Source organism: Neopelma chrysocephalum, unplaced genomic scaffold (genome assembly GCF_003984885.1).
Source record: "Neopelma chrysocephalum unplaced genomic scaffold, ASM398488v2 Primary Assembly neopelma1_274, whole genome shotgun sequence".
Classification (NCBI taxonomy): domain Eukaryota; kingdom Metazoa; phylum Chordata; class Aves; order Passeriformes; family Pipridae; genus Neopelma; species Neopelma chrysocephalum.
In genome coordinates this window covers 477,102-500,968 of record NW_020897936.1, presented here as the reverse complement: position 1 = coordinate 500,968, position 23,867 = coordinate 477,102, and the positions used below count along the sequence as shown (strand labels likewise).

The window sequence follows — 23,867 nt, the reverse complement described above, 5'->3', positions numbered from 1 at the left end:
TGTGTTCTGGGACATCTTCTGATGTGACTGAGCTCACTGCCAACATTTGCATAATGCATATTGCAACAATTGCATAAAAGTGATGGCATGCCACTTTTCCCCCCCAGGGTTGTCAGTATGTTCAGTAAATACTGATTATAAGTCAATAATTTGTTGCTACAAAGTATATGTATTTCTTTTGAAGGGCCCAAGTGGCCACAGTTTGCCCTGTGAGCCCTGCAGGAGTGACTCACAAGCTCAGAAGTGTTTAAAGGTCGCAGCATTTCTCTGGCTGATGCACTCTGGCAGCTCGGGGAAATCTGCTATTCAAATGAATGTAAAACTGGAAAATTACCAGTATTTCTTTTCTGCAGAAAAACTACAGCTCCACATTGCGAGGTGCCCCCCCAGCACTAAAGAACGGGATCATCGGGGAGCAGGAGTTCCTGCCAAGGAGAAACTCTCTGATACTAAAACTGAAGCCGGACCTTTTCCAGCCAGCGGAGAGCCCGAGCCACAGCAGGGAGCAGTTCTTCAGGGACTGGTTTGCAAAGCCCGTGGACCTGCACGGCCTGATCCTGCCCCACCTCTCTGCAACACAAATCAAACTGTGGAAACTCTGCTACTTCCGCTGGGTTCCCGAGGCCCAGATCAGCCACGGCGGCTCCGTCACCGCCTTCCACAGGGTGTCTGTGCTGGCGGATGAAGTGGACACGTTGAACCGGAACCTTCGGCACTACAAAAGCAACTCTTCCTTGCAAGGCCACTGCACGGAACTGGATCAAAGCAGGATGTACTTCAGAGCCAGTGGTTTCAATGACACCTCGGGCGCCCCAGACTTTCTCTCCTCCTCATTCCCCTTTTCTCCCGTAGGGAACCTTTGCAGACGGAGCATTCTGGGAACACCGTTAAGCAAATTTTTAAGTGGTGCCAAAATCTGGCTGTCCACTGAGACGCTGGCAAATGAAGACTGAGGTGATGTGATTTAAAGGTTTGGGGAGAATACAGCATATCATTTTGTCTTTTCTAAGTTAACACTGCTAAATGCGGCATTGAAAGCTGTAATAATTTTTATATACAAACCTTACATAAGTTTTGCACAAATATTTAAAAGCAAGGCAAGTCATGCTTCAAATCGCACAATTTTGTCTTCAGGAGTTCTCGTCTGCTGGGGCTTCTGGTCCCTCACTCCTCCTGTCCTTTGGGGTTTGGCTCATTCCATGTGACGGAGCGCTTCATTAGCTAATTGAGAGGCTTGGTGTGGTCATTAATGGGGGTTCTGCTTGAGATATCCTTTTTTCCCAGACAGTGACTGACATGACCCTTTGATAAAACAGCTTGGAAAGCCAAAGCAGTGCAGTGGACATGAAATGACAGCTGAAATCTGGGAACATGCTATTTTGTCAGACAGCCTCTTCAGGAAGAATACTTTCATGCCTAGATACAAACACACTAATGTTCTGTGACTTATCACCCTACACATCTGCTAATGCAGTGTGTATCCACGAGAGGGGCTGTTCCTTTTTCTTTCTCTCCACAAAATGTGTTCATGAACAATTAGTCAGATTTGTGCTCTTTGTCATGAGCTTGACTTCAGACTGTAGAAATCCAGGTCAGGACAATGCACTGTTAACCTTAAAACATTTTACTGTAGATACGGTATTGTAGTAGCTTTAGAAGTGCCTTTAATTGGGAGGACACAGTAGCAAGATTACTCTAATGCAGCTGACAGCCCCCAACTTTTCACAATAGATTGTTGTGGCAAGTTCTTGTTCCATCTCCTGCCTCCCCCTCTCCACTTCTGGAAACAACAGGTGTCCAGATGAGATTCTCACTTTTTTATATAGGCATCTCAAATCCTCAGCATTATGTCCCTGCCCAGATTCCCATCCCTGCCAACCATCTCATTTTTTTGTAGGATGAAGCAGCTTTCAGCAGAACTCCCCCCTGAGCCAAGCTGGGCTCCAGAAAGGAAGGCTCAGTCGGTGCTGGGAGCCCCACGAGGGGTGGTGGTGCTGCACTCACTGTGGGCAGGGGCTGGAAGAGCAGGAAGTGGTGCCTTCTTTTTGCATTTGTGCACATCCACACGGACAGTGCAGTGGACAAGCACTGCTTGAGGGATTTAAATCCAACAGCCTCCATCTGCTTAATGCAGCAGCCTACTTGCTGTGCTAAAACCTTTTAAATGATACCTCTCTCTGGATGCTGTGCCAGAAAAGGACTCAAGTTTCCCAGGGAGAAAGGCAGGAGTGTGAAGAATATTGGGAGGGTGGAGGAATAGTGATGGTCATTGTCAGAGGTTGAGGTTTCTATCATCTGCCTTCCCAGCGATGCTGTATTTCACAGGAAACCACGTCTGGGTAAAACACAAATGCTGTTGAACTCACACTGAGCCCCTGCTCACAAGTGAAGGCACCAAAGGCCTTAAATGATGGACTATAAGCTGTTCTCAGTTTTTGTGGGGAAAGAAGAAAGCTGCACGATGGTAATACACAGGATAGTAGAGCTTAAAAAAGGTGGAGAGGGACAGGATTTGGAGACCTTGTTTTGTTTGTCTGACTGAACTGGTCTTCAGCACAGCCTGAGTCACAGAGCGCAGGTGGGATGTCTGAAGTCGCTCAAGGATTTGTTTCAGAGAACTTGCATCTGGAGTGGCCTGGCAGGTGCTCTGTGCTGGAACAGCCCAGCACACCCAGCACCGAGTGTCCCGGGCTGTTCCTGCGCTCCAGGGCTGTGCTGGGGCTGCAGAGGGAGGGGCAGGGCCATGGCCAGGCTGAGCTGGGAGCGGGGCGGGCTCCTTTGGAACTGCCAACCCCCCAACCCCGTGTTAGTGAAAGCTCTGTGTGCACACACAGCCGTGCCTGCCCGTGGGCACAGGGCTGTTGGCAGACAGAGCCAGAGCCTTCTGCTCAACTGTTTGTGAGGAAAAAACGTGTATTCAGCTCAATTGCCTAATTGTGCTGCAAGGCGGGCTGAACATGTTACATGGTCCACAAACCAGTTGAGTTTATTTCCAAGCTTGCTGGAGCAGTCATCTCACTTGGTCAGTTCATTATTCAAACATTTGTATTAGTCTGCTTTTGTGATTTCCTTTTTCCCATTAGCTTACTGCTTTCCCTGGCCTGATACTTGACATAACAGACCTCAACCTGTGTGCTTAGTGTCTTTTGGTACCAGTTTTTTTTCTTTTAAAATGACAGTTGACTATATATATTTTTTTGTCTTTAAAAGTATAACTTCTTTGGTTTAAAGGTACCAAAAATGTGTAAATAAATACCCCACAAAAGCAGCTGGTGGAATTAAAAAAAAAAAGTTAAGGCTAGTACCCTTTGGGGGAAAAAATGGGTACTATATTTAAACAGAATTGTCTTTTATAAGGAAATTATAGACATTTTTACATTTCAGTTCTAAGATGTGTACAGATGCTGCAGAGGGTCTTTGTATTTTATATATATAGCATGGGAGGGGGCTAAAAATAATATGCCTTTAAAATAAACAAAACCTGTTGAAATATGTATTTGCCAAACAGATTTAAAAAGACATTTTATACCATTCAAAAAGGGGAGTCAGGTAAGCAGAGGCTGAGAGGGGGCACCTCCTGCAGAGAGGAGGGGAAGGGATCCACCTTTCCCTGGACATGTGGACAAGGTTCTGCTTCTGGTGTCCACGGCCTTGCCTTGCAAGGAACCTGAGCAACTGCTGTGTCTGTGTGAGTGAGTGTGTGCCTGGGGGTGTTGGCTCTTCCTCTCAAGTTACACATCTTAACACTTTTTAATTTACTTTTGGAAGACAGGTACTAGATGTTAATTTTGAAATATCCTCCACTGCACAGTTGCCTTATCAAGTCAGCAGGGACTGCTCTAATAACTTTCAAAAGCAATTTTGGGGTTTGAGTAGGTATCTCCAATGTCTGTGTACAGAGTACTGACATGCAAGTGTGTATATATATATGTGTGTATATATATATATGTACACATTTTCAAATTTTAATTTCTGTTCACCGTTTAAAACAAGATACTGTTAATGCCATTTTGGTGTTGCAAGAATAGAAAAGCTACCAAGAAGCTCATCTTTTTTTGTCTGTTGGGAGAAAAGCTGGGTTATTGCAGCTGTTCCTGGCTGTGCCAGGGCTTTGTACCACCCTGGAACCCCCACAGGGAGCTCAGAAGCTGAGGGGCTTTAGTGACCCTCAGTTCCTGGGAGGTGGAGGTGACTGTGGTGGTACCTTTGCCCTCCCTTCACTGCTGGATCAGAGATGTGGCTTTCCTTCCAGAAATGCAGGGGTGGGGGTGTCTGCCCAGGCCTGCAGCACCACTCTGATATAACTGCCTTGTATTCTTATGAAAATGTAGCAAGTTGGGCAAATGTTTTGGTTACTCTCAGAGGGAAAAACATTAAAACCAAAAAAATTCTAACATATATTTAAGCAAAGGATGAAATCTTAAATTTGCCTCTAACAAAGAGACAGAAATCTGTACCTCAAATTGCTGTAGGCAGTAGGTTTCTAATGCTGTTGCTGTGATGGTTTAGAGTTCACCATTTTGACTGAAACTAAAACCTTTGTGCCTGATAATGATTTACTGAGTAAAATAGCAGTGGCAGGAAGATGATAAAATCCTGATGCTGAGTTGTGAATGTGAAGTAAATTAGAGTCAATAAAAGTTCATACCTTTCCACAGTGAACTTCAGGCAGTTTTCTTTCACTTCCTCTAACAATAAAATAGGGGGGGTGTTTGTTTTTTCCAAGAAAAGCAGGGACACTGTGCTGAAGAAAGATGATTAATAAAAATAATGTGCAAATTATCTTTATTCCTTGCTATATTCTATTAGAGTGTCTGCTGTTTGCATGGTAAGCAGAATTTCTAAAAGCAGGAAAACTTCCTTAACTCAGTGTGAGAATGAAGACTCCAGAGAAAAGATGTCGGCTGCATGTTAAAACTGAGAGAAAGCTGCAGGATTCTGGTGTCCTAAAAGGGAAATAATCTTTTTAATTCTATTCCAAGTGACTGACGTATTTCTGAGTGAGCAAACACATCAGTTAATGTGGGGTAAAACTGACTGTACTGAGTGACACACTGCAAATGAGTGTGGTCACATGGGCACTGACCACCTCCTGTCTCTACCAGAAACATTTCCCTTTACACAGGTAATACAGATATTCACAACACAAGGGCCTGTTAAATAAATTGTCCTTTCATACAGAGCAGTGCATTAAAAGTGCATAAAACTGAAGTTTTATGCCTTGCTCTCTGCCATCACTGAGCACCTGTATTTTTTTACATTCAAGTGCAAAATTCAAACACGCAGTACTAAGTGGGGGCAGGGAGAGAACCTGACACTCCTGTAAGGGTGCTGTGCTTGCCTTGCAAGGAAACTTGCACACCATGATGAATTTGAGCTACACAGGCAACACAGAAACAACCCGGACTTGATGCCCCAGATTTTACATTGAACAGGATGTTCTCAGGAGGTACAAGTGTGATGGCAGCTGCTTCTCTTCACTGGATTACCTCTCATAGAATAAGTTATGAACTATGGATGGAAGAGAAGGGCTCTGCTCTTCTGAACCCAAAGTGACGTGTAGGAAATCAGTCTTCTCAAAGTGCACCGTAGTATGCTTTGTGCTAAAAAGGACACAGTAACGTTCCAAGGAGCCAGAATTTTAGAAGAAACTGTTTTTAATAAGCAGCAGGCAGTGGTGTGTTACCCCCCTGGTCAAACCTGTGTGTCAGCTGAGGCGTTGGCTCTTGCCCCCCATGGCCTGCACGTGACACACCTCCACAGCAGCTCCCAGGCCCTGCAGCTCGCTCAGCCACAGCATCTGCTTGGGCGACAGCCGGTCCTTGGGGCCCTTCACCTCCACCAGCTGAAAACAAATGGGCACAGTTACCAGTGTGCCTGGGCAGGAACTGCAGCATCATTCCCACACAATAAGCATTATTTTATGGCTGTTACATAGTAAATAGCCACCAAAACACAGAGGCCCTGGTGAATGAAGATCTCTCATACTCAAAAATCAAGCACCTGCAACCTCACCTGTTCCAGCCGAGACTGACACAACTTACTCAGGTGTTCCAGAGAACTAATTTCTGCTATTCAGCTCTCTTTTATAAAAACAACAAGTTGCTTCAGCAGGTGAGATGTCCAGTAGTCTTCTAGTACCTATTCCTCTACCATGCAAAACACCAGCCATGACTGTTTACTCAGTTTTTGTGGCAGACTCTGACATAGTTGTCGAAGACTCAAACAGTCATGTTTTAAGTGGTGCCAGTCGACCTCCTTGCTACCCACAGTCAGTGGGTCTGACTGATTGATAACAGCTGCTTTACATTATTTTAATCAAAGATCTATTCCGCACCAACACAGCCAGTGTTTATTCCTGCTGATTCTGATTATGCCCATTGAAGTTACAGCACAGTGGGATGAAACAGCAGAGAACCACCCACTGCTGGCCGTGGCTGCTGGCAGCCCAGCAGCAGCTTTACCTGCACCACAACAGGAGGGCACAGTTTGGATGGGCTGACAGCTGGCAGTTCCCACCTGAGCACTGAGTCTTTCCATGCCCTCCCAAGGTACCTTGAAGTGCTGTGTGTGTGTGCTCCACACCACCAGGTCAGGCAGACCTCCCCGGCAGTGGCGCAGGTCTTTGGACAGTCGCCTGAAAACCCCGCTCAGGAACATTCCTCCAAGGCAGGAGACAAGGCTCTGCAAAAGAGGTTTTGGTGGTTGGTTGGATTTGTCTTTAATTTCCTGTAGAGCCGTTTCCCGACCCTCAGGAGACTATTGTATGGCCCAGCTCAGCTTTTTGTTTAGTCTGGTGTAACAGGAAGCATAAGTAGATGTTTTCTACAGCAATTTCCTGCTGTGTTCCCAACTGCTGTTGCAGGAAAAGTGACCGTATCACAAAATTGTAACAGTATTTGTGCAGGGACTTTAGCCCAAGTCTCCCTATTCCCAACTCCTCCCTCCCACCACTCTCCCTCCTGCAGTGCCTCAGTACAGCCTGTGACACACCATGGCCATGTGTGATCCAATGACAACCCTAATCAGAGGCCCCATGCTGGGCAACAGTTACTTACCTGGGCTTGCTGGAGGGAAATAAAACGTCCCCAGCTCACTAGTGCTGCTGCTTTCCCCTCCTGAGTGGTCCAGACGTCAGCAATCAACTTTGCCAGTGTCTCTGGGGAGGCTGAGTGCAGCTGCTGCAGTCTGGCCTCGATGACATCCCTCCTGCTCTCATAGAAGCTGTCAGTGTACAAATCCAGGGGGGACGTCTGTGTAAAAACGTAAATGCAGCTCTGAGGAGCTGCCAGCACAGCTGGCACAAAGACAATGCCCTATTGCATACTTTTCTTAACTACAAATTCACTCAAACACTGATCTAACTTGAACATGTCCACCAGATAAACATTTATTAAATTACATTTTAACACCCAGCTCTGAACATCCCAGCGTGTAAAGCCCTTGCAGCAGTTCAGGTTTGAACACTGCTGGGACAGGCAGTACCCGAGTGCTGGGCCAGCTTTTCAACAGCAAATGCAGAGTGCTTAGCAAATGGCACATTTCAGCCTCACACAACCTGCTGCCACAGATAATTCCACAAAAATACAGCCTGCTAATGAATGAGGGGTGAGCTATCAGCTCATCCTTGTTTATGCCTGATGCTCATGATAGCTTTGCTCTGAATTAATAAGGAAAAACTAGTTTAAAAAATAAATTTGCAAGTGATCTGTAAATACTGGGTTTGTAATAAACACATAACCAGACAAGTTTTAGGGGTTTGGCTTTTCATTTTTTTTTAAGTAAGTATAATATGCATATAAGATTGTATGAAAGGTATTTAGAAAGGCAAGCTCTACAGTAAATGGTGGTTTGCACTGAAAGAACACCTGCTTTTAACACAACATTCACAGAGCTTCAGCATCTGACAAGACCAGCAGATACTCCACAGAAGGAGCCACTGGTACGAATTCCATGGCACAGTTTTTGTAAGGCCTTTGGGTCTACAGCAGTGCCCTTCCTGCCTGTCTGTGAGCCTGGGGGGTTTCAGCTCAGCCACAAGGATTTCTACTCCTACCTCAGACTGCTGAAGAAACATAAAAACGTAGGAGGGGAGAAGACAAGAATAACCCATATACTTCACCTCTAAAATAAGAATTTTCTACTTAAGGTATCTCATACTGATATAAAATTATAATTTCTTGCAGTACAAATAAATCCAGTTAAGGAAGAGAACGGCATTGTCTGGTCTCCCTCTTGGCCAGGAATTCAACTAGAAGCACTGAGTTAAGGTGGAAGAAAGAAGACAATTATCTGGCCTTTTTTTGTTCTGTAACATTTGAGATGGATTTTTAGGGTTTTCTTAGCAAATGTCACCAAGTGATCAAGTTTTCTAATCACAATAATTTTCTAGCTGTAATTTGTAGGATGTAAAGCATTCAGCTAAAAGCCACAAGTTCACCTGGAATCATCACTCTCAGGGTGTGGCAGGCAGCTGTTGCTGGGGGGAACCTGGAGTGTTGTTTTCTTGTTTGTTGCTTTGTCAAAAAGGAGGGATGGTCCCAAAAGCATAAACATGGTGGGGTGGGGTAAGTGGGGGTGTTAACAAACCTAAGTTTAAAAATGTGACAACCGTTAAAAGGCTACTAAAAAGAAACAGACTTTTCTTTTTTTTTCTTTTTTCTTTCTCTTTTTTTTAATGGGATGTGTCATCTTCAAAGGAGATGAACAAGGCTGTGGTATAGCAGTGTTCTACTAACTATAATGGAAATTTTGCCTGGTGAGCTCAGCTGCAGGACACATGCATTTAACCAGATGAATCCCACCCTATCAGACTGTGAACCCAGACTGACATAGCAATTAAGTTACTGAGGATTACTTAGTAATAAACCCAATATAACAAATAATAAAATGAAGGAAACACCCTGGAAATTCCCTCAGAATAAAACGCTAATCCAATCCCAAATAAGATTTTAACGTGGTTACTGAGCCTACAGCAATGGGTAAATACAGTAACTAAAGAAAGCCTTTCAAAGTTACCTGATAGGAATTTCTGAAAACATCAGGTATGTCATCCATGAAAATGATATCCCACATTAGAATCCCATACAGTGTAAGAAACGTTGAGCCTTCCCCATGAATACCTAAAGGGCAAAATTCAATAAAAATGGAAACATCAATTTCTACAGCAACCTGAGGAAAAATGAAACCACCCCGAGCCAAAGCAGGAACACCACGCTCAGGTTCCTGCCCAGCTGAAGTCAGCACGTGTTCCCATTACAGCACAACACTGCAAATCCACTTTATTCCTGCCCCCTCTGCCAGCACCTGCTGCTGCCTGGCCAGGGGCCTTCAGTCACAGCCCAGGGCTGGATCATGGCCCTTCCACAACAAGGCTGACCTGGACAATTTTTAAATACACAACTTTTGCAACATCAAAAAGCAATATCTTGACACCAAAAAGTTTATATGGATAGAAATGCTATATATTAAAGATATACACACACATCCATGGAGCTGTACACACCCAAGTCTGTAGACATGTGTTCATCCACATGTATCCACACGTGTGCTGGAAAAAGCACTCACCAGCTGAGCAAAGCCCAGCCAGTGAACACACAATGCAATACATGAAAACCCAAATGTTTGGATATATAAAACTGGGTTTATTACATTTACATAAATATACATATATATATAAAAATGTATCTGTATATATGTATGTGTATATGTGTATGTACACATATATGTGTGTACACATGTGTGTATATATGTAATATACTCCATTTTTATATAACTTTTTTTCTCAATATATAACATTTTAGAGTAATACTGGTTGAGCATTAGTCTGGTAGAGCTGACTGCTTTTCCATCATCTTTTTTTATTTCATCCCTGTCACTTATTAAACATAGGGAGACACATATATTTAAGAATATATATATATATATATATATAAAACACACAGAGATACATATATATATATATAAACATAAGAAAACAATTTTTCACTGTGAAGGTAACAAAGCACTGGCACAGATTGCCAAGACAGCCTGTGGAGTCACCATCCTTGGGGATACTCAGAAGCTGGCCATGGTCCAGGGCAGCTGGCTCTTGAGCAGAGGGTTGGACCAGGTGGCTCCCAGAGCTCCTGCCAACCTCAGCCTCAGCTCTTGAGGTGTGTTCTGTTCTCAGTCTATTAGTACAGCATATTATCTATGATATTGTATTTAATGTTACGTGTCACACCTATAGATCACAGGATATCTGTGCTGTCTGTACTATATAATATATAGTGTCTGTGTATTACACGTGTATGACACATCACACAGATGAGAGAGAGGAGACCACGTGTGCTCTGGGCTGTGTTTAGTGCTGGACTGGGCATTCTGGTTCCTCAGGCCCAGCCCTAAATCACACATGGCCATTGTGTGCTCAAAACTGTGCTGAGCCACCAAGATCCATGGTGAGAGGGTGGGAGTGAGGAACTGAGAGGGGATTTCAGCACAATTCTTCTAAATTCTAAATATTGTCACCTTCTCATTTACCCTTTCCTGATACAGCCACTTTTCCTGCAATGGTATTCTGGTACATATCAATAATATAAAACTATATTAAAATATATATTTTATATAAAGATACAAATTTTATGTTAAAAAATAACCTGCCTACCTGTTTGCATATTGCTTTTTTTCCTGTAAAACAGATCTATATATTCTTACTTGTCCGTGGCTTTTCACAGCTCCTAAGTTGTAAAAATATAGGAACAACTACTAATAGAGCCTTCCAAAAAATTGCCAAGTGTCTTGCTAGTGGTATATACTGTTTTCATCTTCACCTAGTACCAAAAATCAGTTTTCCTTGGTGACACTCCCTTAAATGACAATGCTAGCATTTTACCCTTAAGAAATAAAATAGCTGTTCACTGGTAAGAAAGGCAAAGTAAGTGATTTTCAATGAAGATAAAGAAGAAATACACATTTCAAAACCACCTTTGGTACATGAAGGCAGCAAATAATTAAAGGCCAGGAAGCAGGTCAGTTTGAAAATATATGTTAGAGCATTTTGGTAAGGAAATGATGTATTAGAGGCATTTGGGAAAGAAACGGAATCAGACTAAAAACTGGTCTAATGAAATCAGCTAAAACTAGTCTATTAACTAAACTGATTAGGAAATAGGTTCTTTACTCCCACAGTTATTTTACTGTAAAATGCCCAAATAAATGGTACTGTTACCCTGATCAAAACCATTCCTCCTGTAATGAGTTAATGCCAGCTCCTCAACTGAGCACATGACTGTGGATACACTGCAGCCTTCGCCTCCTTCTTCATCACCAACATCCTCCATGAGAAATACGGATTTTCCCATTCCCGTCTGAGGACACATCTTTCCATTGATTGTAACCTGAACACAATAAAACATCTGGTTACTTTCCAGCATCACATTTAAAAAGCTTTAGCCTAAGTATTTGGATCTTGCCTAAAACACACATTCCTCCTTTTCAGTTTTCTTAAAATCAGAACTAGACTTGTTTCCAAAAATCAACTGAATAAAATTTACCCTGCCGTAACTTGTGAAATCATTCAGTTTAGCTTTCATAAACTGGCAAACTTTTCAGAAAAAAAAATGTCTAGCAAAAATCCTGGGCAGGTGGCAATGTAGCCTTTCTATATGCAGGACCAGGAGGAAAGAATACAGAAGGCTGAGGAGACTGATTCTGGACTGACACAAAGAAGGGCTGTAGGGAGAGATGTGGTGAGGAGAGAGAACAAGTGAGGCTCTGCTCTGACTTTGACCAGACAGAATTATCTTTATGATGGTATGGAAAAGAAAGAGTTAAAAAAATCCATCCCAATATGATGCAGCTGCACCCCACTGAATATTTGCACAATACATATTTAGAGTGCATACCTCCCAAAGGTTACTAAAAGAACACTGGCATTTTTTAGCCATTAATCTAATGCAACAACATGCTAAGGAAGCTGCTATTACTTTTTCTTGCACACAAAATGCTTGGCTTGCAGACACCAGACACAATGCACTGATCTGCTCAGGAAGGCTCCGAGCATGTACTGTTACATTAGTGGAGTTTACAGCTGATCAGGCTCATAATACATATAATACAATTCAAATTTAACCAGTGTACAGCTGACTAATTTCAGCTATGAAGCTGACCAACGTAGAAGTATTTGCTCATGAGAGGCTTTTGTTTTAGAAACACATTTGTATTCATTTTCCTGCAGCACAAGTAAGTCAGAGGCTGGTGCGCAGCACGTAACGAGACTCTCCCAGGTGATCTTCTCTTGTCAAGAGTAAAAAAGACCTCATGAGTTGTTATTTCCCAGACACCAGCAGCACCCTTACTCACATGTGGCACATCCTGCACAGGGATGACTGGCAGCTCCTGGAGCAGGCCCCTGACCTGCCTGCAGCTCGGCGAGTCTCTGATGCGCAGGGCCCGCAGGTAGAGGGACAGACGGTGCCCGGTGCGGACACAGGGGTCTGCCAGCCCCTTCCTAATGCAGCCCACGGCCTGGCAAAGAGCAAGGGAACCAGCAGGAACTTAGAAAGACCCACGGACACCTGTCTGCTCAAGAACAATCCATTTAAGGAGCACAAAAATGTAAATGTAAAAACCAGCATACCAGGCCAACCAAGGATGGGGTACACTCAATATTCATTCTCTTAGGAGGAACTGATTGCCTTGACCTTGGCATTCCTACCAATATCTACATTGTTAGGAGATCCTACTCCACTGTTCTTTTCATAAGATGTGTTTTTAAAACAACATGTTTTCAGACAACAAGTGCAGCGTTTCCAGCTTTACAGCAGATACCTTGGCAGTGTTTTTCAGGTGCTGATGTAGATTGAGAGCCAGCCGGTCCCACCATCTCCCTCTGCTGTCAGCACAGTACACATCCTGAGCCAGGAGGGTCTGCAGCTCCTGCACGGCCTCCTGGGCAATGGCACGGGATGCTCATTAATTGAGTTACAAAGCCAAGGGCAAGTTAGCTTGTCACCTTCCCTTCTAACTAATGGATACTATAAAACTTCGTCTCTGCACAATTCAAACCTGCTTTTTACTCCACTACCCAATATACTCAATTCAAGTGCATGGATGTATCTTAAAAACTCTAGAATAGAGATATTTTTATGTAAACTTAAAGGCTAACTGCCAAAATTTTAATATTTTTATCCTTTCTGTATTCCTTATTGCATATGAAAAATATCTGAGTATTACTAGTTGCCTTTTTGCAGAAGCAAAGTCTTTTTCAGAATAATCTGATTTGCTTTAACATATAAGCCAGAGACCTTTGGGGATGTAAGCTCCCAAGGTGAAGAGGCAGAGATTTCAGAAGACTTCTCTTCTGAGATTTTTCTTACTTAAAAACAATAACCAAATCTAGTGAAACACAGGTATCTTTAAATAATGAAACAAGCATATCTCAGCAATATGGTGTATTACAGATAGTAAATCTACAAAGCACAAGCAGAAATCAAAACAACTTTAAACTTTCTAAAGCAGCACAAAAAAGGGCTCTTTTCCTTTAAAAGTAACCTGTTACTAGAACTATAGTAATCCGTAGCAAACACTGTCACTATTTTCCGGCCACATCAGAAAAGTAAATTGATGTACAATCCTCCATTAAACACAGATTCCTACTCACCACTTTACCTTATACTTGTGAAGTCTCTGCAAAATTTCAACACCGTGAGAAAGGATTCTTGTGTACACCCAGCCCACCGTGAAACGTCGCAGATACTCCGGTAAAACTCTGTGATAGCTAAAAAGTAAGAGCAGCTCAGATCATTTAAATATGGCCATTTGAATTCTTAAAGCTATGCCTAAAACATTTACAAAAATTAAATGCCTTATATAATCCAACTGAACTGGAATGAGCATCCCAGCTGCCAAGTCAAGAACCCAAAGGTAAAGCAATAGTTGAGCTGAGGGAGCAAGCTGCCCTTGCACGGTGTATTTTAGATTCCACAGCAGTGGAATTTTTAGTTAATCAGTTTTACATAAGATGCAAAACAGTAACTTATTACATCATGTGTTGTTACTGCCAGTCACTCTCATAGAAGTTTATCTTTGGAAACATAGCTGAACAAAAGAAAAAGTCTAGAACAGGAATTTCCTGCCATAAAAAGAAGACTAACATCTTTTCAGTAGGCAACTCTATACTTCAAGACAAAGTCTTTTGAATGTCTTATTAAAATAGATTTTTCCACTGTCTTCAGTGTGAAATGGAACAGACTTCCAAATGACCCTCTATGAAGGGTTACACTGTTTTAAATCAGTTGCCATGGAATTGAAGACAATGCCAAACATAAGGCTTTAACTTTTGGTGTATCATTAAGCCGGAAAACAAAATAATTAAAAGAAAAACTGATGAAGAATGCTTCAAAACCAACACATTTTAGTTCGGTTCTCAGATATTCAGTATCATTCCCCTGAATGACCCCACTTGGAAGTCTAAAGACATGAATAACCCAGTATGTGTTCCCATAATATTTGCAACATCCTTTTGTTCACACTGAATTTTACATTCTGCTTATTGCCATTTATCTGAAAGCCATAAAAACAAACCATGACAAGGGAAAAATAAGGCTCTTGTTCTCCTGCATTGCACATAAAACAGAAATGTTTTAATGCTTTATCAGTGCCTAGCAATCAATTCCCAAGGTTTTATAATTTTCATATTATCACTTAAAAGCTAAACAAACAATGAGGAAGATCAAAGCTTTCAAGAATATTAAAGCCTCTAAATTTATCAGGCGTAGTCAATAAGCCTCTCTCAAAAGTTAAAGTACCAAAAGTAAGATAATACATTTAATAGTTTCCTATGAACACTAGGCTAGTTTCCAGTTCACTACCTTAAAGAGGGGTGATTTTTCAGTTCGCTCCAGGTTTGTTTAGCACACAAATATAGATTATGAGCTTCTTCCCAGTGCCCATTTACCATTGCAGTGACTATATCATATGACAGATGAGCAGCAGTTGCATACCTGAGGGAAAAAAACACAATAACTTTCTTAGGCTGAAAAAGCATCTATAGTTAAAAGACATCAATTCCTTCCCTTCCAGTCTCCAAAGACATTGAATCATGCAGCCATCTTTTGTCCTTAATCTTGTAGGATTAGCAGAGTTTAAACTAGCAGGGCACATTATGTTTAAACTTACAGACTATAGAACATATTTTTTGTTTAGCTCAGAGTCCCCTTCTAATAATCAGCACAGCAAATGAAGAAACAGCTTTCATCAGCAGACGATCCTGAAGCAAATAAATACGCTATTTTGGATCCAAAGGCAAGCCACTGTGAATTATGAGTCCTACCTGGATACAAAAATGCACTTAAAATCATTACAGAAGCACACTTCTATATATTTACATCTGAAGTTCCCCGTGATGAATTCTTACTTGCCTACACCAGTGCTGCAGGAAAGCTTTTCTAGAAAGGAACAGATGTGCAAGCAGCCAAAGCTCTCCCCACCTGATGAGATCGTCTCTGTCCTGGAAGACCCGGGTGCTCCTGCTCACGGTGTAGGTGGGGAACACGGCCCGGCCCATGCTGGCCAGGAGCACCGTGCAGAGCTGGCCCTGCCCAGCACTCCCCGCCTCCTCCTCCTCCACCCCCTCCGGCAGCGAGAACAGCAGCAGGACCCGGGAGAACACGGCCCGAGGGCCTTTACACACCCTCACACACTTTCCAGCCAGCTCCTTCACCCTGGAGGGACAAAGAAAATTAGTACAACAAGTGATTTTTACTGTCACTTGTAAAAACTAAATTATACTGAGTGAAGTATAAGAAAAATTTTTTTTCAAGCCTATAATGCATAAAATTGATTTTCCTTGAAAGAAGCAGAGATACTATATAGTACATGGAACCTCTAGTGAAAACCCAACCAAATGCATTCACTAATAAAAAATTTAAAGGGCCAACCTTCCAACTGAGCAGAATCAGATCTAACTGCCCCCTTGGGTGCAGTCACTCCTGTTGCTGTGCCAGCCAGTACCATAAATCAACAAGACATGGTTTGCTGTTAGAGAATGTTTACAGGCCCTAATTTGAGATCCATTGTTTCAGGGAACCTCCATTAACCCATTTTCAACCAGTCTTTTCACACAAGCCCAAATTTTGTTGCTTGTCTGCTGGACAGCACAGATTTAGAACCAGATTTTCTGTGATGTCCTGGGATAATCAGTATTTCAGCTGTCATCTACAGCAAAGGGCAATATGTTCCCAAAGCTGGGGGGGCTGAGCAAGTAACTATCAGCCTCTGTTCTTGAAGTAGGGAGTAAGATAGCATCAAGTACTTTTCTGGAATGTAACTAATTTTCCCAGGCTTCTTTCCATTCTTCTAGCCTTTCTCTAAGACATTATTCTGAAAACAATTTTGTTTCTGTTAGAGATATTTATATAAATTGTACATCATGCATTGTCATACAGTTCAAATGTCTAGTATCAAAGAGGAAAAATGAAATCTAAGGATTTTCATACTGAAGTTTTCTATGCTTGGATCAGAATGAGAAAACAACCACAAAATAAGGAAATAAGACCTTAATGATTCACGGCATAATAATTCTTCATGGAGGAAGATTTTCAAGTTCTTCTTCCAATACTAGGCCTCTTCTAATACAAGGAATTTTATGGAAAATCACATGATAGATTTGGGGGGAGAGGAGGAATATTTGTCCAATAAACATAGCTATGCAAAACTTGACAAAGCTTTATATCCCTCTCATTTGAAAAAGAATGCCACAGGAAATACAAATTATGTTAGTACAGCAAATGCAGTACATACTGACTTCTGCCAGGTTTCTATCCAAGCCAAATTTTATACAGAAAGGATTCCACAATTACTGAGTTCAGACCCTAATCACTCCTATTAGGGCAGCACAGCATCTTAAACCTGAACCTGGACTCCAGGAGACCTGGAAGTCAAGGGCCTCTGATACACCCAGCTGTGACAGCCACAGTGAAAACATCACAGGACAGAAAGAACATTTGGTCAAGTAAATCTACTTTTCCCTTTAAAATATTGCCAGAAGGAGTCTCTATGCTACTCAGTCAATCCCAAAAAAGAGACTATTGGTCTCCTCTAGTTCTACCAAAAGAGCTCACAGAGCAAACGAACCTCAGCTGGTTGTTTTAATAGGCAGTGGCCTTTCCCAGACCTTCCTGGATGATTTTCTGCACTGACTCTGCTTTACAGAATTCAGAAATGTTTCTCTGTGTAACCAAGTAACTTTGCAGACAGATAATCATGCCCACAGCTGAAAGCACGACATAGTTTTAAAAAGAGTCCAGTATTTAACCTTCTGTTTGACTTGCTGTGAATCAAAATGTAATGCTTCCTTTTTTACTAATAAATTTACTAAATGCATTCCTCTCTTGAAAAGGCATCTAGATTCCACTCTGTTGCAGTGCAAAATTTAACTATAAACATTTACCTTTTTAAGATCACTGTCCCAACACCAGCCTGACTCCTGCTGAAGACTGAACGCTGTTTTGCCAACCTCAGAAAATCATCCACAAGTTGCTGTTTCTGAGCATTTGGGTTTGGCAAGTGAAAGATCTTTGCCAACGCTTTTAGCTCAGGGGCTGAAAGCAAATCCAAACCTTCACACAGGTCTTCCAGTTCAGATTCTACAAGCAAAATGATCTGATACATTCATTGTGTGTTATACATGTACACTCAAGCAATAGGTCATAGCACATTCATATAACCTGGTACTAATCTGATGACTTAAATTCCTCAAAAATGTACTGTCAGTGTTATCTGGTTCACCCTGAAATTCTTCTGGACTTTCTTCCCAACCTCTTCACAGGTCCAGGTTGAAGGTACAGAAGAATCAGAAGAAAACACCCTTTACAACTTCAAAATAGAAGCAAAAAAAAAATTCTGCTGAGTTACAAAAAAACGCTGTTCAGAAATGCTGTCTTCCCTATTACCCAATTTGCATTATTTTTATTAGTCACAACACAACTCATCTACCTGAAATCTTTATTCTGGTCCTCTAGTACTCTTCCCAAGGCACAGACAAGCCTGTAATGCACTGAACTCTAACATGACCCAACTGCAGACTCTGTATGTAGTATTTCTAAGATTTATCAGTACTGGCCTTACCTGTTTGCAGAAATCTGGCTTCAGCCAGTTCTTTAATCATTGGTGACAAATCCACACTTATCTCTCCATACTCTATTTTGTTCACCTTTAACCAGTTCAGCTTGCGTTGAAAAAGTCTCACATATAACTTCTGCCCACCAACTGCAAATTGGAGTCAAAGCAGGGAAGGATAAAATGAAGAGTAAATTCTAAACACAGCACTATGCAAAATCACTACCTTAACCAGAAAAATTACTTTGATGCAGGTATCCTCTGAAACACATTTTACATCTTGTCACGTTCTACAAGCAGACTTGGTAAAATACCAGAACTTACCTTTTCGAGTAATTAATAAACTCATTAGTATATTTAAGTTCTGTAGGTACAAAAGTATTACAATGTATTTTGCAGCTATTGTACATTGCTAAAATGCATTTTGACATGCTTATCCTTTAAGAAGTAATTTATTTTATAGGAAAAGACAACTTCATTTTTCAACTCTGCATATTGTGATATTAAATAGGTCTTTTTGCTTTCTTAAACAGTCATTCAATAACCAAATATTTTGTGCTAGGGAACAAAAGAAGTCTGACAGAATAATTTCATAATCACAGAATACCTCTCTGTCTAGCAGTCTTCAAATTCTTATTTTTTCAAAGATAAGCCTAATTTTACTAATGTATCTACTGAAAACAACAGAAAAAACCCTGCTATTCATTTTATTTTTATCAGGGAAGTGTTCTCTTAAAGTACCCTTTAAAAAGACTTTTAACATATATGCTGAAATTCAAGAAAACAGCATATTAAATTTTAGCTGAAAATAGTTCAGCTATTGTTACTGCATTCAACAACCTTTTGAATACTTAATTCAACCCTCATTAACTTCGGAATTTTTATCCCTGTCTGCTGCTTAACTGAAACCCATATTTAATAAAAACAGACACTGAAACACTACCAGACCCAGAGATATTCAAGAAACAGCAGATAACCCTGACGTGTCTATTTAACAATTCTCCTGTCCTTAAAAGACTTTTTCAGCCTTTTTTTAATGGAATGTTTCCAGGATCAATTCACTGGGAGAACTATATTTAGACATATGAGCCTGGCATTTTCTCTCTGGGATTATAACTCCTTTGAAGTCAGTTCCCAGTTTTTACAAGTCTGGAGAAAGGAAAAAGGTTAACACATGAACATCCTTTCCCCAGCCCTTGGAGCTGACCAAGCTGCAATCCAGCAAGGGCATATGAGGACTGCTTGCTCTCTGAAGGATTTGAATGACAAACAGAGGAATAGAAAGATATTGTGCAAGTAATTAATTGCTCCTGAAGCACCCTGTTCTGAAGTGCATTCACTACCTTTGGAGGTTTGGGAGATTTTTTTCTTTTGTGGTTCTTAAGAAAGTTTCAAGTATATTAATGAAATAAAAAATTTGCTCTAAGTTGAAATATTATCAGCAAAAAGATGCAGAAGATCTTAGAAAAGTTCACCCTCCGTGATTCATCAAAATACAACAGAAAAAAATTGTTTTCTGTACCTTAGTTCCACTGGTAACTATAAATCAGTGTTTTTCAGATACAATATTTCTACTGTATGAAAGCTGAAAGGAGGATTTCACTGAGTGCATTAGGTTAGTGTCACTAGAACTATGAACTTGCATTTAAATTCTTGCAGCTGTACCTTGTAGCAAAATTAAACATGGAGAATACAAAAATCATGTTTTTAATGTTACACCTAATTTCAGACAGAACTCATCTTAAGCCCAAAGGATGACACTGCACTGCAGGTTACTTATTATGGATACACCTCTGCTTTCCCCTACTTTCATCTACTGTTTCTGGCACTTAGAAAACTGGCAGTGCTCTACATTTCATAATAAGTTCACAAACTTTCATAATAATCTTCATAACTTCAGTGAGTTAGAGATCTCTCATTGAAGAATGGTAGACATTTCAGCAGAAAATAATGAAATACTGAAAAATACCTATATTGAAGCAACTCCATAGTACTAGGCACTTGTGTTGGGTTTTTTGTGTTATGATAACTGAAAGGCAACACCTGCTTGGTTAGAAACTTCTAACGTGGGACAGATAACACATCTACCTGAACTTTTAAAGTATTCTGTCTGGTATTTCTTCAAGGAAAAGATTTCTTCATCTGTCAGTTGTCCAGAATTTGTTATCTATTGAGTTAATGCTATCCAAGCAGTTCTCATAGCTCAATCCTTGTGTTTTTCCTACCCTGCAAAGAAAGATTGTTTTATCTGTGCCCCTGGCATTCAATGCATACATGGATTTACCAGCACCACTCTGCAGTAATTCTTTCTGTATTCCAAACTCCCGCGAGAAGGGAATTCTGAAATCACACTACTGAAAGAGAAACAAGCACTTCCTTTATTTAAGAGAACAAGCTCCTGTTACTGATCAGTGTTGTACCCACCCAGAGAAGGGAGTGTGGAAATGAGGAACCTGTATCCTGAGCCTCTTTTAGTATTTGTCCAGGTAACCAAAGCCTGCACACATGACTGACCTAACTGTGAGTTTATGCCTAGATCTTTGGATGCAAATGATGTGCATCTACTGCTTGCCTCGGAGAGCCAATAATAACAGTTTTGTTGCTTCTGTTCCTGCCTTTATATATTCCTCTTTTAACTATCACAACATAAACAAGGCGTTATCAAGCCCCAAGATGTCACTATTGTGACATTCTCCTGGCCTGGAGTGCACCCACAGGCTCTGCAGCCACACCCCAGCCCCCCCAGGTTTGGCTGCTGGTGTCCAAGGCCAGCTCGGATCTGTGCAACTGTGTAAGCTGAGCTCAGGTGCTGGGTGGGCTGAGCAAAGCTTTGTCAGGGCCCCCCTCCATTCTCTCAGGAGCTGTACCTAAGCCCAGACTAGTGGCCTGCACTCCTGCCTGAGCTCTGCTGTGGCATGTCAGTGCCCAGCCAGACACCTCACTGACTTGGCTTCACCCCAGAGTCATTACAGACTTGCCCGCAGACCTTCCTTACAAGTCTTCACTTTTTATCAACACCTTCCATTTAAACAACATGAGGAGAGTTTACTTACAAGAAGCCACTGAGGGATTCGCCTCCTGAGGAAAAGGAGCTTCTTCCCCTTAAGGAACTCATGCAGTTAAATTGCCCATGATATAGCACTCCTCACATAAAACTATGCAACAGTAATGTGGAAATGTATTTTTAAAAAAAGGTACCTGATAATTTGTAGAACTTGGTTATAATGTTCATATCTTGCTCATCAAACAGTCTGACGTCATCTTCATTCTCTAAGACTGCTTGAAGCACTAGTAAAAAATTCTGGAGGTAGTATGGGTGACCAGGAGAGCTGGGCACAGAGGGAACCTTATCTAATTTGTCTAAAACGTCCCCAGTGGAATTCTGAAATTCTTCTTTTCCCACAGTTTCCAACATAGTATAATTCATCTCATCCTTAAAATCTTCAAGAACTTCCACAGGAAGTATCTGTGCATCACCCTCGCTACAGCAATTTTGTGTATCACAGTCCACTTCTGTCTTGGAAGAAGGAATAACCTGGGTGTGAGGCTGAGTCTTGACTTCCAAATTACTGGTCAGCTCTGGTGAAGTATAAATGGCTGGAGGTGTTTCAAATTTATCAGGACTAAGTGTCACACCTTCAGACCTGCTTTCAGTTTTGGTGTTCCTTGTACAACTTTGGAATCCTTTGTCATTGTTATCAGCTGGTAAAGATACCTGAACTATATCCACAAGGTCTTCTTGATTACATTGGTTTCTTTCTTTTTGAAATTCAGGTTTCCTCTTTGAAAAATTTTGTTCCTCGTGCTCTGTCTGCGCAAGTTGATTTTCTTTCTGAGAACTATGGCCAGCATAAATATCATCATCATCATCCTCCTGTGCTGCAGCATTTCTGCACAGACTGTGAACAGCCGGAGGTGAAGAGTCAATCTCTTTATACACGACCTGTTTTCCTCCCTGGGCACAACGTCTTCTGGACAGTTTCGATGACAAGCTTCCCAAAGAGACTATTTTGACTGTTTGAGCCTGTGATTCATTGTTAACACTAATGACTGAGCTATTATTGCTAAAATAAGGACTAATCTGTTGTGCTGCACTACCTTCTGCTTTCAGTGAATTGCTTTTGGAGGGACTTGTTTCTAGATTTAAGATGTTTTTTGAAAAGTATGAGCTGGAATTATTGGTTACATTTGCAGCTGAGGGACTCTTATTCTTCAGAGGGTCCAGCGTAGCACCAATGGCACCAATCTCACCACGGTTTTTCTGACATGTTTCATCCATGTGCTCATTTATTCCATACCTTGGCACCAATTGCCCACACATGGGACAGCTAATTTTGGCAGGGGGAACATTGTTAAAAAAGGAAGTAATAGAGGAGGATGCTGAAGGTATAGATGGTGTTCCTTTTTTCTTCTTACTTTTACTGAGTGACAAACTTATTTGGGATCTTTTGATTCCTGAAGACCTAGCTTCTGCCATTACAAAACTTCACAGCATTTACACAGCACAGGAAACTCCATTCGAGCCATATTTCCTTATTCTGTAATACTTAGAAGGCTTTTCTTGGCTTTGCATTTTCCGTCTGTAATCCTCTGACGTGTCTTCAAGAAAAAAAAAAGATACTGAATGAATGACCCTGTAAGGTACCAAGCCAAGGTTCAACCAAGATGAACAGCAGAGAAGAAAACATTAAAGCCTACAGGTTAAGAAGTTAAGCAGTCCTTAACTGTTCCAGTGTTACCATCCTTTAGCCTGCCTTACCGGGCACACCAAAATTGCCATGCTGAACGCTGCAGCTGGCCTTCAACAGTTTAATACATGGAAATCAATCTCAACTTTTCATTTACATCATTAAGTGAACCTGGCATTTAAAATAGTCCTCTAATTTTCACAGAATCCCAGAAGAGTCAGGGTTGGGCCCAGGACGGGCCCTCTGGAGATCCCCCAGTCCCACCCCCTGCCCAGGCAGGGTCACCTGGAGCAGGGACACGGGGACACGTCCAGGGGGGTTTGAACGTCTCCGGAGAGGAGACTCCACGGCCTCCCCGGGCAGCTGCTCAGGGCTCTGCCACCCTCAGGGGAAAGAAGGTCTCCCTCCTGTTGAGGTGGAACTCCTTGTGTTTATGGCCATTGCTGCCCATCCTGTCGCAGGGCACATTCCGTCATTACCTCGTTTGCTGTGCAGACAGACTATTTTCGGCGCCAAACACCCGCCTTTCCAGCTGCGGCTGCCCCAGGCCGGGCCGGGCCGGGCTCTCCGAGGCTGCCGGGCACAGGCGCTGCGAGGGCTCCGGCCGCTCCCCGCGTGTTCCTACCGGGACGGCGGCGCCTCGGGTCCCTCCCCCATTCCCGGTGCTGCGCCCCGGGCTCCCGCCCCCATTCCCGGTACTGTGCCCGGCCGTGCCCGCCCCTCGCCGGCCCGGCGTCCCTGCCGCTCCCCGCGCCGGGAGCACCCAACCGGGCCCTGTCCCGGGAGCCCGCCCGGCCCTCCCCGCGCACCGGCACCGCAGCCGCGCGTCGCTCCCGGGGCCGTGCGGGGCCTTACGGGGCCGTGTGGGCAGGGCCGCGAGGGGCCGGGCCGTGCGGAGCCGTATGTGCCGGGCCGTGAGGGGCCGGGCCGTGTGTGCGGGGCCGCCCCGCTCCCGCCCCCGCCAGGCCTGAGCAGCGCAGCGCCGATGGCGGCCCCGGTGGCGGCCCCGGTGACGGCCCCGATGGCGGCCCCGCGCTCCCGCCACCCACCGACACGGCCCTGCTGACTCTGAACGTT

General features: G+C 42.6%; 2 protein-coding genes across 11 annotated transcripts in view; one reads left to right on the top strand and one right to left on the bottom strand.

Annotated features, from left to right (window-relative positions):
- MTMR10 (myotubularin related protein 10) overlaps nt 1-4,655 on the top strand; it is a 36,414-nt gene extending 31,759 nt beyond the window's left edge. For all 5 annotated transcript variants that reach the window (XM_027704395.1, XM_027704394.1, XM_027704396.1 and 2 more), the window contains one exon: nt 354-4,655. In XM_027704395.1, coding sequence (XP_027560196.1) covers nt 354-953 — 600 coding nt within the window. In that variant the 3' untranslated portion in view covers nt 954-4,655. The remainder of the gene's footprint in view (nt 1-353) is intronic.
- A 103-nt stretch (nt 4,656-4,758) lies between these two features.
- On the bottom strand, nt 4,759-23,691 carry FAN1 (FANCD2 and FANCI associated nuclease 1). Of its 6 annotated transcripts, none has more exons than XR_003537428.1 (15): nt 23,600-23,691; nt 21,301-22,701; nt 18,112-18,252; nt 17,435-17,630; nt 15,474-15,707; nt 14,856-14,987; nt 13,654-13,762; nt 12,814-12,933; nt 12,346-12,510; nt 11,213-11,381; nt 9,019-9,122; nt 7,059-7,253; nt 6,556-6,684; nt 5,490-5,845; nt 4,759-4,946 (listed from the first exon to the last, which is right to left on the bottom strand). XR_003537428.1 is itself a non-coding variant. In XM_027704392.1 (15 exons), exons 2-14 carry the CDS (start codon nt 22,577-22,579, stop codon nt 5,708-5,710), a joined length of 3,111 nt encoding a protein of 1,036 aa, XP_027560193.1. In that variant the 5' UTR covers nt 22,580-22,701; nt 23,600-23,691; the 3' UTR covers nt 4,759-5,603; nt 5,701-5,707. The 6 variants fall into 6 exon arrangements, 5 of the variants coding, with proteins under 5 accessions (XP_027560193.1, XP_027560190.1, XP_027560191.1 ...); XM_027704392.1 differs by having other exon boundaries at nt 4,759-5,603; nt 5,701-5,845; XM_027704389.1 differs by lacking the exons at nt 4,759-4,946; nt 5,490-5,845 and having other exon boundaries at nt 5,861-6,684.
- Between the last annotated feature and the right edge of the window lie 176 nt (nt 23,692-23,867).